The 15,414-nt window shown below is 39.4% G+C and overlaps 2 protein-coding genes across 3 annotated transcripts; both read left to right on the plus strand.

The window, feature by feature from the left end:
* Nucleotides 1-141: 141 nt before the first annotated feature.
* LOC310951151 (acylamino-acid-releasing enzyme-like) lies at nt 142-8,950 on the plus strand (the record flags this gene model as incomplete). Of its 2 annotated transcripts, XM_083919271.1 has the most annotated exons (23): nt 142-181; nt 696-825; nt 918-1,044; nt 1,152-1,239; nt 1,444-1,519; nt 1,623-1,714; nt 2,247-2,318; nt 2,457-2,594; nt 2,711-2,802; nt 2,912-2,952; nt 3,037-3,158; nt 3,385-3,445; nt 3,538-3,635; nt 3,778-3,829; nt 3,961-4,049; nt 4,160-4,298; nt 4,901-4,984; nt 6,089-6,169; nt 6,908-6,996; nt 7,567-7,757; nt 8,034-8,136; nt 8,228-8,334; nt 8,428-8,950. In XM_083919271.1, the coding sequence occupies 23 exons, from the start codon at nt 170-172 to the stop codon at nt 8,531-8,533; spliced, it is 2,190 nt and encodes a 729-aa protein (XP_083775397.1). In that variant the 3' UTR covers nt 8,534-8,950. The 2 variants fall into 2 exon arrangements, with proteins under 2 accessions (XP_083775397.1, XP_083775396.1); XM_083919270.1 differs by lacking the exon at nt 142-181 and having other exon boundaries at nt 618-825.
* Nucleotides 8,951-10,656: 1,706 nt separating this feature from the next.
* On the plus strand, nt 10,657-13,941 carry tlr9 (toll-like receptor 9; the record flags this gene model as incomplete). Its single annotated transcript, XM_083920672.1, has 2 exons — nt 10,657-13,626; nt 13,735-13,941. 2 exons carry the CDS (start codon nt 10,657-10,659, stop codon nt 13,939-13,941), a joined length of 3,177 nt encoding a protein of 1,058 aa, XP_083776798.1.
* Between the last annotated feature and the right edge of the window lie 1,473 nt (nt 13,942-15,414).

The following is a 15,414-nucleotide window of genomic DNA, read 5'->3' on the forward strand; positions in this document are numbered from 1 at the left end:
AAAACAAAGACAAATGAATGAAGAATATGAAACAAACAAAAAACGTTACTGCGCTTGTTTAATGCGCTAAAGCGCAGACATTTTCTTTGTAACCTAGCCTCCTTCTACTAGCCTTGCCCTAATACGTTTTGCTTTCAACTGCAGACTAGCGACACACACCGTCCCTATCATGAAGTCACAGGTATGATTAGGCTTGACTAACTACTTATTATTCGCTTAGAACTGATACCATACTTAACAAAAATAAACGTTGTATAGATAATAATGTATTAGCTGGCGTCAGTTACGCTGTCATTATCTTTGGTAATAATCACGTTAGCTCAATTAACGTTAGCCAGTATTCAAGTCAAGCTAGCACCCGGACGGTTGTGAGATGGACTCTCTTGGTTGTTTTCAGTCAGCTGCCACAGGAAGTTCCTGCTCATATTAAATCCGCCAAACAAAACAAAAAAACTCTCGTGTGCACTTGGTTGCTTTATTTATCACGCGGCAATCGCTCGATTGGCTTGCATAACAAATTAAGCTAATGTTTATAAACTGACCTCCTTTTTTTGGTTTGTAAACTGTTATCGCTGACTACACAAATGCACATGACTGGCTCGCCTTTTAGCTAGAAAATGAATAGGGCACTGTTCGCTGTTGCACATTTCGTGTCATTGAGACGTAGTGTGAGTTATTCTGCTGCGTGTTGTCAGGTGATGACCAATCCTGAGGAGATTGCCAGGCTCTACAGAGAACTTAGCCTCTTCCCTTCTTTAAGCAGAGCAGATGTGGGACCTGTCGTCACCTCTCAGTATGGAGGCAAATACAGCAATATCTACACAGGTAGGTAGACTCATTTATTGCCAAAGTAAGATTGTAAGATAGCTGTATGTTTGTTAATATGTATGACATTTTTGTTCACTTTTTTTCTGCAGAATGGAGCCAGCGGGATCTGGACAGGAATGAGAATGTCAAGTTTTGCCGACAGTACATTGTATTCCACGATGACAAGTCTGTGGTCTACTCTGGCACATCAGGGAACTGCACTGAGATCAAAGGAGAGTATGTCAACATTTTGTAATTTTTTCTGGCATATGATTGAATATGTTCTCAAAGCCTAATCCTGAGAAAACTGGATAATGTCTCATCAATGTGTTGTTTCCTGTCAGGGTTCTGAGTCAGGATTCCCCCTCAGGTGAAATGAAGGCTGTTGTCAGAGAGTGCACTATCAAAGGAGAGGACAAACAGTTTCTGGAGGTGTGTGTCTGTTTGTCTGACTTGGATTTATTGAATCTCTCACCCCTACAAAAAACTTTACCTTTTTCAATATGGTGCTGATCTGTATGTCTGATCTGCTACATTTTCCACTTGTAGCCTGTGTTTAAAACTTCATGTGACATTGCAGTTTGGACCCACAATCACTAGCTTCTCTAATCTTCTGATCTCTTTTTGACCTTTCAGATCTGGAATAAAAACATAAAGATGAAGAGCATTAATCTAACAGCCTTAAAGAAGCATGGCAAAGTCTATGAAGATGGTCAGTCATCTACACTTAATTTCGGCTCTCTTTCTTTGAAACTTTGCCTTTACATATGCCAATGCAGGTGTTCCTCACACTTTTGTATGTTTTGCATCCACAGAGCAGTTTGGCTGCTTGGTTTGGTCCCACTCTGAGACCCACCTCTTGTATGTGGCAGAAAGGAAGAGGCCTAAGGCAGAATCTTTTTTCCAGGTCCGTCAGCAAAACTGTATTCGAGGGTGCTGGCACACGTTACTAGCTATTCCATGGTTCTCTGTTTGGAACTATTCAAAATTGAAAGCAAAACTTTAAGTAGTTGTTGGGTGATTCAGTCGGTTAAAATATATCTCAAAGGTTGTTTCACACCGTTTAAAGTAAAGGGGTAGTTAGGCATTTTTGAAGTGGGGTTGTATGATTCTGTCTGCTTCTCCAAACTGGCAGCTATGGATGATACAGCCCCACTTAAAAAAAGCTGAACTATCCCTTTTAAGCTTATCGCTCAATTGTAAAAGCATGCAAACTGGGACATTTTACTGATGGTTTCATTTTGAATGCACTCCAGGTATTTTCCATTGCCTTTCCAAATCAAAATACCTCGACAACACTGATTTAGAGTAAAGCAAATGTTCTGCCCCATGTGTGATTAAGTGTTGCTTGACCATTACCGCAGGTAAGGATAAGTGCAATGAATAGGTCAGATGAATATGTAATAACGGTTACTTTATGTTTCATTATCTGTTTGTAGAGTGAGTCACCAGAGTTGTCTTACCTCGGTGATGAGGAGGAGACCATGAGAGTGGACAAAAAGACTGCAAAAGTGAATGCAAATAATAATTTTGAAACTCAAAAAATGTTCACTATTGAAAAAGGTTTAATCAACATTCTCGGGTAACATTCCACTGTAGCTTGGATTGTAATGTTTCTTTTTCTTTTTTTCTTTTTTTTATCCCTGCAGGGGGAGCAGTTTGTCTTCCACGAGGACTGGGGTGAGTCGCTGGTTAGTAAGAGCTCTCCAGTGCTTTGTGTTTTGGACATTGAGGGTGACAACGTCTCTGTGTTGGAGGGGTTGCCTGAAAATATCTCACCTGGACAGGTTGGTACAGCAGTTTGTGCAACATTGAGGTCTTTTTTTGTGCACTTTGGTGCGCTTATACCCTCTTTTTTCTGCTGTTGTTCACTCTTTGTCTTTCTGTCATTTTCTCTCTGCAGGCATTTTGGGCTCCAAGTGACACAGGTGTGGTCTTTGTAGGCTGGTGGCATGAACCTTTCAGACTTGGCCTCAAGTACTGCCCCAATAGGAGGTGATTACTGTTCACAAGAAGAATAATTAAAGCTGGCCTATAAGAAAAGTCCCCAATAAGGCTTATGGTTAATACCGCAACTTATTCATGTCTCCTTTTTCTCTGCCAGGTCATCTTTGTTCTATGTGGATCTTACTGGTGGAAAATGTGGTAAGTGAATGTTTACTTTTATTATATTTATTCTCTGTTACTACTGCAAATGTTCACACGTAGTGCTTTTTTTGTGTCCCTCAGAGCAGTTGACATCAGGCACCAGTGCAGTGTGCTCCCCCAGGCTGAGCCCAGACCAGTGTCGGATCGTTTACCTGGAATGTTCTGTCTATGGACCGCACATGCAGTGCAGCAGGCTCTGTATGGTAAGACAGGATGGACCCTCTTTTCCACATAAGACGCATTTACTTTCCCTTCTTTACAGACAACTATGTACTCATTGAAGATAATAAATAGCAGTTGGATGTTTCTTCAAACAATGCAACATCTGCTGTTTTCTGCTGTGTGGACATATATATTAATGTGCTAATAAATGCATTTATTCTACCATACTCCAATGCATTCATCCGTGCTTGCATATTTTATTTCCAGTATGACTGGTATACTAAGAAGACATCAGTGGTGGTGGATGTGGTGAAAAGAACTGGACAGGGTAAGGAAAACTTAGTGGTCACATGATTGCACCTTTTTTTAATTTTGTATCAAACTTAGTTGTTTACGTGTGTTTTGGTGTTGTCTTTACAGATGGCTTTACTGGTATCTACAGCTCTCAGTTGTCTCCTCAGTGCTGGTCAGCTGATAGTCAGCGTGTTATTGTTGCTTGTCCTCAGCGAAGCCGTAAGGTACTGGGAAATGTCTTGTTATGATAAAAATTTAGATTTTTTTATTTTATTTTTTTTATTTATATTGTCAACATAAAATATTAAGACTGAGAATATTCTAAGTATTCTTCACCTGAAAAAAAATTGTTGTTCCTTTTTGTAGGATCTGTTGATGGTGGATACAAGTACAGGGAGCGTCACCTCTCTAACTTCAAGTGAGACTCATTTATCAGCCTCATGCTGAGGTCTAGACAGAGTCTGACAGTCTCTTTATAGATGATTTGCTTACAGTATCGGTGTTCTGGGTATGCTTTAACAGCCGTGTTATGATGTTCTTTGCTTGTAGAGTTTGATGTCGGTAACTGGTGTCTGCTGAACATAGAGAGAGATTTGATGGTGGTCAGCTGCTCCTCTCCAAACTGCCCTCCAAGTCTGGTAGGATCAGGGATCTTTATTTGAGTATTCACATATTCATATATAGTATATACTAAACATGATGCATGAAAATTGACCTTATGTCTGTATCATGTCAATTCTATTTTCAGAGGGTGGGTTTCCTTCCAGCCAGGGATTCTCAGGAGAAAGTGGTCTGGATTACGTTGGAAGACTCACAGACGTTGCCAGACATTGACTGGCAGATCTTGACTTTCAACCCTCCACCGGAGCAAGACAATAGTCAATACTGTGAGAGTTCAACTTTTTTCACTTTTCACTTTTGGGCAGATGGACCTCAAGTAAATTTTCTGTGTTCATTAAAAATGGTCTGAAGGGACACAGCTAGTTTTATCCACTCTCTGTTTTGTTTCACATACTATATGAAGGGTACATAAATGCCTCTACATACACTGCAGGGTTGAATCAAAACTTTTGTGCAAAGTTGTCAAAAAAGGCTGGTATGGATGTATATAACATATTTGGGACTATACATATAAAATCCACCTTTTTTAAAGAATTAACATAGGCTGAATGTAAAAGCTGCTGGGTTTAAAATATTTATCAACAGGTATTTTGCACAACATGATAATACATGAGGTACTAATTATTATTGTTATTATTATTATTATTATTATAATTATTATTGTAAAATGGCAGGCAGTTCTGTTTACAGGAGATTAATTAAATGTGTTTGCAGCAGGAAGCTCCTGAGGTGATTGGTTTGTTCTAAGTCAGAAAGAATAATTGTGTCCCCAAGTTTATAGATGGTTGAAAAGATATTGCTGTCCATGGGAGACAAAAAAAAGGCGTATGTAATCTTAATAGGACTAACCCATTTTTCTATATTCCAGCCGGCCTTGACTTTGAAGCTTTGCTGATCAAACCAAAGGAGGTTGAAGATGGAGTGAAGTTGCCTCTTATTGTCACTCCTCATGGTTGGTACTCTCATTATGGTTCTGTAGTCATTATTTCATTTTTAGTGTGAAAAAACTTAGGTAGTGTTACATAGTTGTTTAATCATCCTGTGATTTGGATTTGTTCTTTGGTCTGTAACTGTGTGAAACTTTGCGTAATGTGCTACTGATGCTGTCTTGGCCCATGACACTCTTATAGCAGGAATTATTAATCTCAATGATGTTTTTCCTGGTTAAATACATTTTTTTTTAAAAAGTAAAGAAAGATCGCCACGAGACATGTATTAAGACATATTTACAAATAGTTTTTGTGTCACATATGTTTTTCGTATAATTCCCACATTCAAATACATAAAAAGACATCTGCTGCTTCTACCTGGTGGACAAATCCAGAATCTATGAATATACTAATCGTGTTCTTGCTGTCTCCTACTTCACCACTTAAAATCAGATTTGTGATAAGCACGGAGAAACTTTCCACTTCAGCACATAATGTGAAAACAGCCTTTCACTGTCAAACTCTGCACATACAACATTCTGCACAACGATGCTCAAATGTTGGTACAAGAAGAAGAAACATTTGGGTGGAGGGGGACTTTAATTGTTATCCATCCATCCATCCATCCATCTTCAACCGCTTGTCCCTATCGGGGTCGCGGGGGGGGGCTGGAGCCGATCCCTAGCTGACATCGGGCGTGAGGCGGTGTGCACCCTGGACAGGACGCCAGTCAATTGCAGGGCACATAGACAAACAGAGGCAGACAACCATTCACACTCACATTCACACCTACGGGCAATTTAGAATCATCAATTAACCTAACACATGAATGTCTTTGGACTGTGGGAGGAAGCCGGAGAACCCGGAGAATTTACTCCTTGCTGAATAATCTGTGGATTTGTGTTGGGATTTATTTCTGTTCATTCATGATCTACTGATATAAATACGATTGGCAATGGTTGCTATGACGATAGTGCCCTTAGTGGCAAACTGTTAAATCATACTCTCAAGATAGGTCTTTATTAATGGTCCTGACATGACCCTACATGCATAATATTCTTTGCATTTACGCAGGCAGGTAGCTTTTGATGATGCCAATCTAAATCTCACTTGTTTCTTTCACTTAGGGGGTCCTCACTCAGTGATTGTAGCTGACTGGCTTCTGTCCTCATCAGTGCTGTGCAGGATGGGCTTTGCGATATTACTGGGTATGTTCATACGTTAATATGAAGTGCTTTTATGTGTGACACCTGCTCAGATGTTAATCAATGATCCACTGGCAGGATATGTGAAAAAGAGAATGGTCAGGGTTCACATGCATGTCATAGAAGATATGCATGGGTTGGTTACATTGCCGGGCTTTGAGATTAGAAAATGTTATTATACATTTCCTTAGCCACTTTTAGATGCTTTACATATTTGTTACCCATCTTGTAAAGATTTAAAGAGCTCTCATGTGCATGAAAGACATAACCAATCATAACTTGGTGTTGCCTGGTACAGTTACAGAGGGACATTTCTTTGACTGCAAAACTATTCTAGCTAATGAATTGGAGTGTGTACTTGCTGTTTTATGGCCTGTAGTGTAGGGCAGTTCCACCTATTCCACCGCAGAACGTAATTTTGTTTTAAATATCACATTTTTTCATTACCCTTATTTTTTGTTTTCTTAGGTTCTTAAGTTTTGTTTAATTGGGGAAAGTTGTAGCTACTTAGTATATCCAGAGTCCCTTGAACCATGCTCAAGGTGGTAGTCACTGAGACCACAAAAATCATGTCTGGTTCACTTCTCTTTAGGTGTTTTTCACATTCTGTTCTCTAGCTCCATTTTTTATCTTTTCTAGGGTACTGTTTAAATCGTTTGTATTGATTCTTTGTAAGAATGCCTAACATCCAGCACTGATGCATAGATGGTAAAGACAATGTTATTTTTTTCTTTGTCTTAGTAAACTATCGTGGCTCTATTGGGTTTGGCCAGGACAATATCCTCTCATTATCTGGCAATGTTGGCACCCAGGACGTCAACGATGTTCAAGTAAGAATAAAACCCAAGACCATCTTGAGATGGGATCAAACCAGCGGGCCACAGGTGTAAAGTGGTGGAACAATGGCCCCTTCCCTACTTTCTACCTCTCAAATTCCGCCCCCTCTGCTCGCATCACACGTGTTTTCAAACTCTACCTTCATTTTTACATTAACTACACACCTGTAACATTTCATAATTGTAGCTTGCATGGTTATGAGGCTATTGTGATGACATAATCTGGCCACAGACAGACAGACATTTTGCCATGATGACACACACAAACACACACACAGGATCTCAAGGTGAAAACAATACTTGTGTCGCTGTGGCCGCTGGGAACAAATAGCAATGACAGAGCAACAAATGCTGTTTTGCTTATACTAGTAAATGACTTTCAGTGTTGCTTTATGGTGCTATATTTGTTCATACTCTTGCTTTTAATTGGTTTCTATATTTAGTTGAGGTTAGTTGCCATAGTTTCTGTTTAAGTTATGGCTCACTCCTGATGTCAGTGTATCTTCCTTTCTTCTCCACCACAAACGTTTTCTGACTGTTTTCCCATGTTTTTACTCCTTCTAGTTTGCTGTTGAAACAGTTCTGAAAGGTGACGACTTCGATATGCAGAAGGTGGCAGTCTCTGGGGGCTCCCATGGTGGTTTTCTGGCCTGTCATCTTATTGGCCAGTACCCAGGGTTCTACAAGGCCTGTGTTGCTCGCAACCCCGTCATCAATTTGGCCTCTATGATCGGCAGCACAGACATCCCAGACTGGTACATTTTGGCATGCACATTCTCTCACACTGTTGCCCAAACTTTACTACTCATATTGTGACTGTTTCCGTCATTCCCAACCTCTTATTTTTGGTGTTCTGTATCATTTATACCCCTGACATTCTCCTCTGACAGCTGAGTGGGATAAAGGGCATGTGTCTCACTGTCAGGGATGGAAGTGTTCAATAATGCAATCAAACCCTACAGGAACAAAATACCTCAAAGCTATTCTTTTTTTTTTTTTTTTTGATGATGATGTTTGACTGATTTTTGCAGGTGTATGAGTGTGTCTGGCTATGACTACAGTACAGATGGTCTACCTGACCCTGCTGTTTGGGAACAGATGCTTGCAAAGTCCCCCATTAAACATGTTGCACAGGTAAGAGTATTTCTGTCTCATGAAACTTTGTGCATCAGACTTAATATGAGTTGTTACGCAATGTAGTAACCCAAGATGATCTCTCATCTAGGTACAGACACCAGTACTGCTTACTCTAGGGGAAGATGACAAGCGTGTACCCAACAAGCAAGGAATCGAATATTACAGAGCTCTAAAAGCAAGGCAGGTCCCAGTCCGGTAAGAAGCTTGCCTGAGTAACATGTTTCCTTGGTAATGTCAGATATGCACTGCACAACAGGGCTGTTATTGTTCCTGTGTGTGTTGTTTTAGGTTGCTGTGGTACCAAGGGAACAACCATTCACTCTCCAAGGTGGATGCTGAGTCTGATGGCTTTATGAACATCGCTCTGTGGATAATTCAACACTTGTGTCAGTGAAAGTAAATATCCGATAAATACATGATGGCGTGCCAATGTTGCTGTTGCTGCCAGGAAAAGAGAGCAGGACGTTACTGTGTGTGTGTAAGGGATGTTCTGCTCCCGTTTCCAGGACAGTGTGAGGTCCAATCCAAAGCCAAAGCATTGAAAGTGCTCTCCAACCAGGACAGACTTTTATAACAGTCCTTTATTTGTCATCTCTCTAGAAAAAAAATATTTTAACACAGCACTTGAATAAAAGCAGTTTTTATTAATCAAACATTTCTACATTTTACTGAAGTTTTGTTTTATTTTGCAGTCTCTACATATACACACAAATAAAGGGCTTTTTTTTTAGTATATTAGATGTGTTTGAGGTTATATTTACAAAGGAACAACAACTTCATAATCAATCTTTTCTCTGCTCACTTTTACTGTTACTCAGTACTTTTGATTTCATGATAGTGCACATAATAAAGTGATTGTGAAAATACGTCCAGTGTGGGGTGATTCATTGGATACATGATTATTTGTTCAGAATTAAAAATGATATTTGAAGCAGGTGATTTAGTGATTTAGTTATGTTTATGTACATCAGGGACCATTTACCAAAGAAAACCTTAATCTAAAAACAAACAGAGAAGACATGCTTTATACCAGACTTAACTACGAGCCACTTTCCATCTGTAGTCCCTGGGCAGGTGTAATGACTTAATAAAAAACAGCAAAACCATCTACAGTCAAATGGATCAACAAGCTATTTGTGCCCATGCAGATGTATGCATACATACAAACTGTACAGAGGCACACACAATGGAATGATAAAAAGATCAAAATTATGCATCAAATTGTACTTTCCGAGTTATTGAAACAGGTCGTCATAATGTCAAATTAATGCTGACCGTTTAAAATTCATATTTTTCATCTTCCCAGGAAGAAACATGGAAGTCTGTGCAGGTTTTCTGATTGACAGGGAGCTTATTACATTTTTTTATGTTTTTAAAAGAAAAGGCAGCAAAGGTGGAACCTCATTTAGCGATGCAGAAGTGGTATATTCGTTCCTTTTGGTTTAGAATCTGAATTCAGGAAGTCGTTCAACTAGGAAAATGACAAAAAAAACTTCTCTCTTTGTCCTGTCTTTTGTTCTGTCCCTAATGTCAATTTTATCACTTGAGGTGATATCTGTACCCGATACCCTTCATGAATTTGACTGACTGTAGGTTACGCTGTTTGCATCGTGCTGTCATATACGTGACCACATGCTTTCACTTCTGCATACATGGATCCAGTTTCTTGTCACTGCAGTGACTTTCAGATACTACTTTTAGTCTTCCCTCCCCCCACCTGCTTTAAAGATTGCTTTATCTGGCTCCTGATGTGAATGTTAGGATACATGCTATACCAGTCATGGTAAGTAAGATAACATTTTATTCTTCCATCAAAAATGTACTACATTTCACTGTAAAAAAAAATAAGTAAACGATGCGCCTACTCTATAGTTACATTATATGGACAGGAATTGCTAATTGGAAAGGCTCGAAAAGGCCAAAGGGAATTCTTTAGCTGTTGTTTGAAGCTGCTATAATAGTAGGGTGTGTATAGGGTGATATTGATTCTATTGAATATGCTTAATCGTGTAAAATTATATTGTCAGCTTAGACTACCAAGGCCGTTAAAAGCTATTAAAAACACATGTACAATCAGATTTTCAAGTAGTAATAGTAGGAATATTAGGAATAGGATATTAGGAATGTGGTGGTATGTGTTCAGTGACCATGTTTGCAGGTTGTTAAATACATATTCATAGTATAAATATATATATATATATATATATATATATATATGTATATATATATATATATGTATATATATATATATATATATATATATATATATATATATATGTATATATATATATATATATATATATGTATATATATATATATATGTATATATATATATATATATATATATATATATATATATATATGTATATATATATATATATGTATATATATATATATATATATATATATATATGTATTTTGCTAGTATTGAAGTTTAATATTCAGATTTTGTGACAATCTTGCAGACTACATTTGCAACATTGATAAACAACTAATAAGTTTCTTTTTTTCCAGGCTATGTTGAAAAATATCCTCATTCTTTGTCAACTTCTTCCATTTTTGAGGGCCATAAATACCAACTTCTTTCCATGTAACACTGATGTGAATACCACCAAGATAGACTGTTCTGACAGACCGCTCAAGCGTGTCCCCTTCATCAAGTCTCCCACTGTAGAATCCATCAATTTAAGTCGGACTAAGATACGTCATGTGGGGCAACATGATTTTTTAGGTGTCCTTAATCTTCAAACTCTGAAAATGATTGAGAATTGTCAACCGGGTCATCTGAGAGCCTATCAGGACCGCTCATGCAAAATGGAGATCCACGACAATACCTTCAAGAACCTATCAAAGCTTAAATTTTTGTATCTCTCAGGAAACAGCCTCACCTCTATTCCCCAGTTACCTGAAAACCTGACAGTTCTTGACCTGCAGAATAATTGCATCTTCAACATTGTAGAGCCTTTAAACACTCCACATCTCAAACAGCTCTACCTCAGCTACAACTGCTTTTATGCAAACCCTTGCGGCCAGTCCTTTTACATCAGCGAGACTGTTTTCAGAGAGCTCTCTGAACTCAAAAACCTTACCTTAGGTTATAATAACTTCACAACTATCCCTAAAGGGTTACCACCCTCACTGGAGAGTCTGGATTTAAGAGAGAATACAATTACAGAGGTCTTAGAAGGAGCATTTGCCAACCTGACACTCCTCAAGTATTTGATTATGGAGTGGAATTGCCAGCGTTGTGACCATGCAGCCAGGCCCTGCTTCCCTTGCCCAAACAATCTCCCTTTACACCTGCATCCAAACTCATTCTATGCCGAGAACAGCTCCATCACCTTCCTGAGCTTGAGAGGAAACTCTTTAAAAACATTTCCAGAGGGTCTTTTTTGTACTTTAAAAAATTTAAAGGGTTTGGACCTCTCTGACAACCTTCTGGCATATGCTATACGCAAAGGCACATTCTTTGCAGAGCTGAGGGGCCTTACTTGGATTAGCCTCATCTATAACTATGAACCACTGGTGACATTTGAGAAACTAATCCTCTCCCCTCATTTCGGAAATATGTCTCATCTACGTAATCTTCTTCTAAGTGGTAACTTTTTCCACACAGTTCCAACTGAAAGCCTTAATGTTCTGTCAAAACTTAAAAATCTAACAAAACTAGAACTGAGAATGAACTTTATCAGTACTTGTAATTTGACATCTCTGAAACAGTTACCATTACTAATCGATATTGACCTCTCTCAAAATAGACTTAATTTCCTCCCATGCTCAAGTCCTTCATCTCAAATTGTGCCACAAGATAGCTGTCAAAACCAGAACTTGTATACACATAATTGTCCTGACCAACCCCTTATGCTAATGGATCGAAAGGCCGCATCTGGAAGTGACATCTGGGAATCCAACCGGTCAAACAGGCTGGAAATGGTAGAGGACAATGTGTCAGGCCCCCAATCACTATTAGACTTTAAAAATATTTTCTGCCGTGACAAACTGACATTTGACCTGTCTCAAAATGACATTCTTTCTGTTAACAAAGAGGTGTTTGTAGGTATGGAAAATGCTGTTTGTTTGGACCTTTCCTTCAACTACATTAGCCAGGCATTAAAGAGTGGGCTGTTTGATAGCATGCACAAATTAGTTTTTCTTAATTTGTCATACAATAGACTTGATTTTTATTATATAGATGCTTTCAGTGAGCTTAATACCACCCTGAAGGTATTGGACATCAGTAACAATGAATTTCACTTCAAAATGAGGGGCATGGGTCATCGTTTGGAGTTCCTTCAAAATCTGACAAACTTGGAAGTTCTAAGTCTGGCCAACAATGACATCGGGATGCGAATAGATCAAAGGCTGATCAGCAGCTCTTTGAAGTACCTCTACTTCTATGGAAATCACCTGGACATTATGTGGCAGTCTGATTACAACATACAGTACAATCATTTCTTCCAAAACCTGACAAGCCTCACCTACCTTGACATATCTAACAATGATCTGAAATCAATCTCACCAGAAGTGCTGTGTAACCTCCCGGGAAGTATGGAGACCCTCAGCATCAGCGACAATCTGCTGAACTATTTCCCATGGCAAAATATCTCTGCACTTAGCAATTTACGTCACCTGGACCTCAGTCAAAACTTCCTATCGTATTTTCCCAACAAAGTCATAGAATTTGGAGCAAATTTTTCTCTCTTGGACCTCAGCCACAATCGCTTTAGTATTATTCCTGAGAAATTCTTCAGTAAGGCAGAATCCTTGCACTACCTGTATCTCAGCCACAATCAGATCAAAGCGTTGGACCATCAGTTTCTCCCTGCCCCCTTCAAAAATGGAAGTACCCTTCAGAAACTCACCCTGCATGCCAACCCCTTTAAATGTGACTGTGGTACATCTTGGTTTGCAGACTTCTTGCGTACTACTCCGGTACAGATTCCTTATCTCACCACACATGTACACTGCGATTACCCAGAATCCCAACAGGGCAAGAGTGTACTGTCTATGGACCAGCGTTCTTGCCAGGACATATACGGTAGCTTAGCCTTCATTGTATGTTCATTCTTGGCTGTAACCTTCACAGTTTTGCCCCTTCTGAAGCATCTCTATGGCTGGGATCTGTGGTATTGTGTACAGGTACTTTGGGCAGGACATAAGGGCTACTCCCAGCTCACTGGTACTGATTCACATTATCACTATGATGCATTTGTGGTGTTTGACACCAGCAACCACGCTGTGAGGGATTGGGTCTACAATGAGTTGACTGTCAATCTGGAGAACTCAGGTCACAGGAGGTTTTGTCTCTGTTTGGAGGAGAGGGACTGGATTCCTGGGCTTTCATGTATCGAAAATCTACATAATGCTGTGTACAGCAGTGTGAAGACAGTGTTTGTGCTGTCAAGTGGTGCTACTGGCGGTGAGACAGTGAACGGTGTGATACGGCAGGCTTTCTTCATGGTTCAGCAGCGACTTCTGGATGAAAAGGTTAGTAAAATTAACTCTTCTATTTGCATGTGCATTTAGTGGTTGTGAATCTTATTCCATCTGAGTTGTTGCCTTGTTTCCACATCTCTCTTACTTTATCTGATTAAGGTGGATGCAGCTATGTTGGTGCTGTTGGATGAGATGTTTCCCAAACTGAAGTACCTTCAGCTGAGGAAACGGTTGTGCAAAAAGTCTGTGTTGTCCTGGCCGAAAAACCCAAGGGCTCAACCCCTTTTCTGGAACCGGATGAGAATGGCATTGTCATCAGATAACCTCAAATTATATGACAACAACATGAGTGAAAGTTTTATATGACTTCCTTTTAACTGCTTACAGAGAGACCCCATCTAATTGTGTCATATATAAAATGATTGTAGGTTGATGTTTTTGATATGTAACCATTTTTACATTGTACTGTAAATATTTAACATTTCAAAATTGTGTTGTGTTGTTTTATCTGACACAATTTGACATCGAGTCTTTAGAGAGCTTTGGATGGTAAGGGCCATTTTGCTCTTGAGGACTGCAAAGTTAATGGAGACGCTGTACATTGTCACTTAAGACATTGATATTGGTCTATACAAATAAACTTGACTTGATTTCACTTGAGTAACTCGATTTCCTAAGTATTACAAAGTGTGCTTTCACAAAATACCCACACCCCTGATCTCAGAATTTCGCTTCACTTTGGTTAGATGTTGGGAGGAAATGAAACTGGTGATTATTTCGTACAGGTCACAGATGACAAACTACTGCATCTGCTTCACCATTTCAAGATCAACAAATCACCTGTCATTAAAAAAAAAATGGGACAGGAAAAATTGGGACGGATCTATCTACAAAGAAGGGAAACTTTACTTAAATGTCTGCAGGCTGCTGAACAGAACAGCAGATCCTAAGATAAGTGACAGATGTGCAAGCAAACATATTGAAAGTAACTTAATGTAGTATAAAACAGCAACAATATCTGCGGCATGACTACTGCTTGTTGCACTGTATAGGCTACACCAATGTAACCTGTGCGCTGGAATCTGTATTTGTTTTGTCTTGTGGTCTGGAAATTCCATTTGACACAGCCTCTCTTTTCTGAGAATGAAACCTCTGACCAAAATAGTTATTGTCGTTCATTTTCTGTATCGAGTGAACTGAACAGCTGCAACCCGAGGCCGTTCTCATTCACAGGGCGTCAAATCCTGCCGTTTTGTCACCGGACTTTCATCCACATGAAACCGGGGTTCTTGCCCCGTTTATGTCCCGTGCGTCACGGCAGTTATGTCACAAACGCACTTCTATTAACCCCAGCCCGAGTAGCTTTGTTGTCGAAAACTAACCACGTAGTTTTGCGAGTTAACACCGGTAATAAACTTGGTTCTGATCCCCATGTTTAAGACAGCGCCCGGGAGCGTCATACGTTTGGCACAGGGCGGCACAGGGCTACCCAGAGCATCGCCAAGTGATGCCAAATGGTCCCGACAAAACAAACAAATCTTTTTCCAATCCTGTGGTGTAATTATCTGTTTTTATGTATCATCTATATAAAACAGATGTGATTTATGGTGTTAAATAACTGGTGCTGGTATTTCTTGCATGTAGGAAAAGTGATTGGATTTTTCTTTTAAATGCAGTTTTATTTAATTTGCTTACATTTGTTCAACATTTTTACTTTGTTTTATTTGGGTTCTTGTAGCTAAGACTTGGAAGTGCCATACCCAACTGACGCTAATGTAGGTGTATGAAAAACAAAGAGACACCCTCCCATCACTGCTGTTCGTGCTGGCCCACCACTGC

The sequence above is a fragment of the Echiichthys vipera genome (assembly GCF_963691815.1).
Source record: "Echiichthys vipera genome assembly, chromosome: 9".
Taxonomy (NCBI): Eukaryota; Metazoa; Chordata; class Actinopteri; order Perciformes; family Trachinidae; genus Echiichthys; species Echiichthys vipera.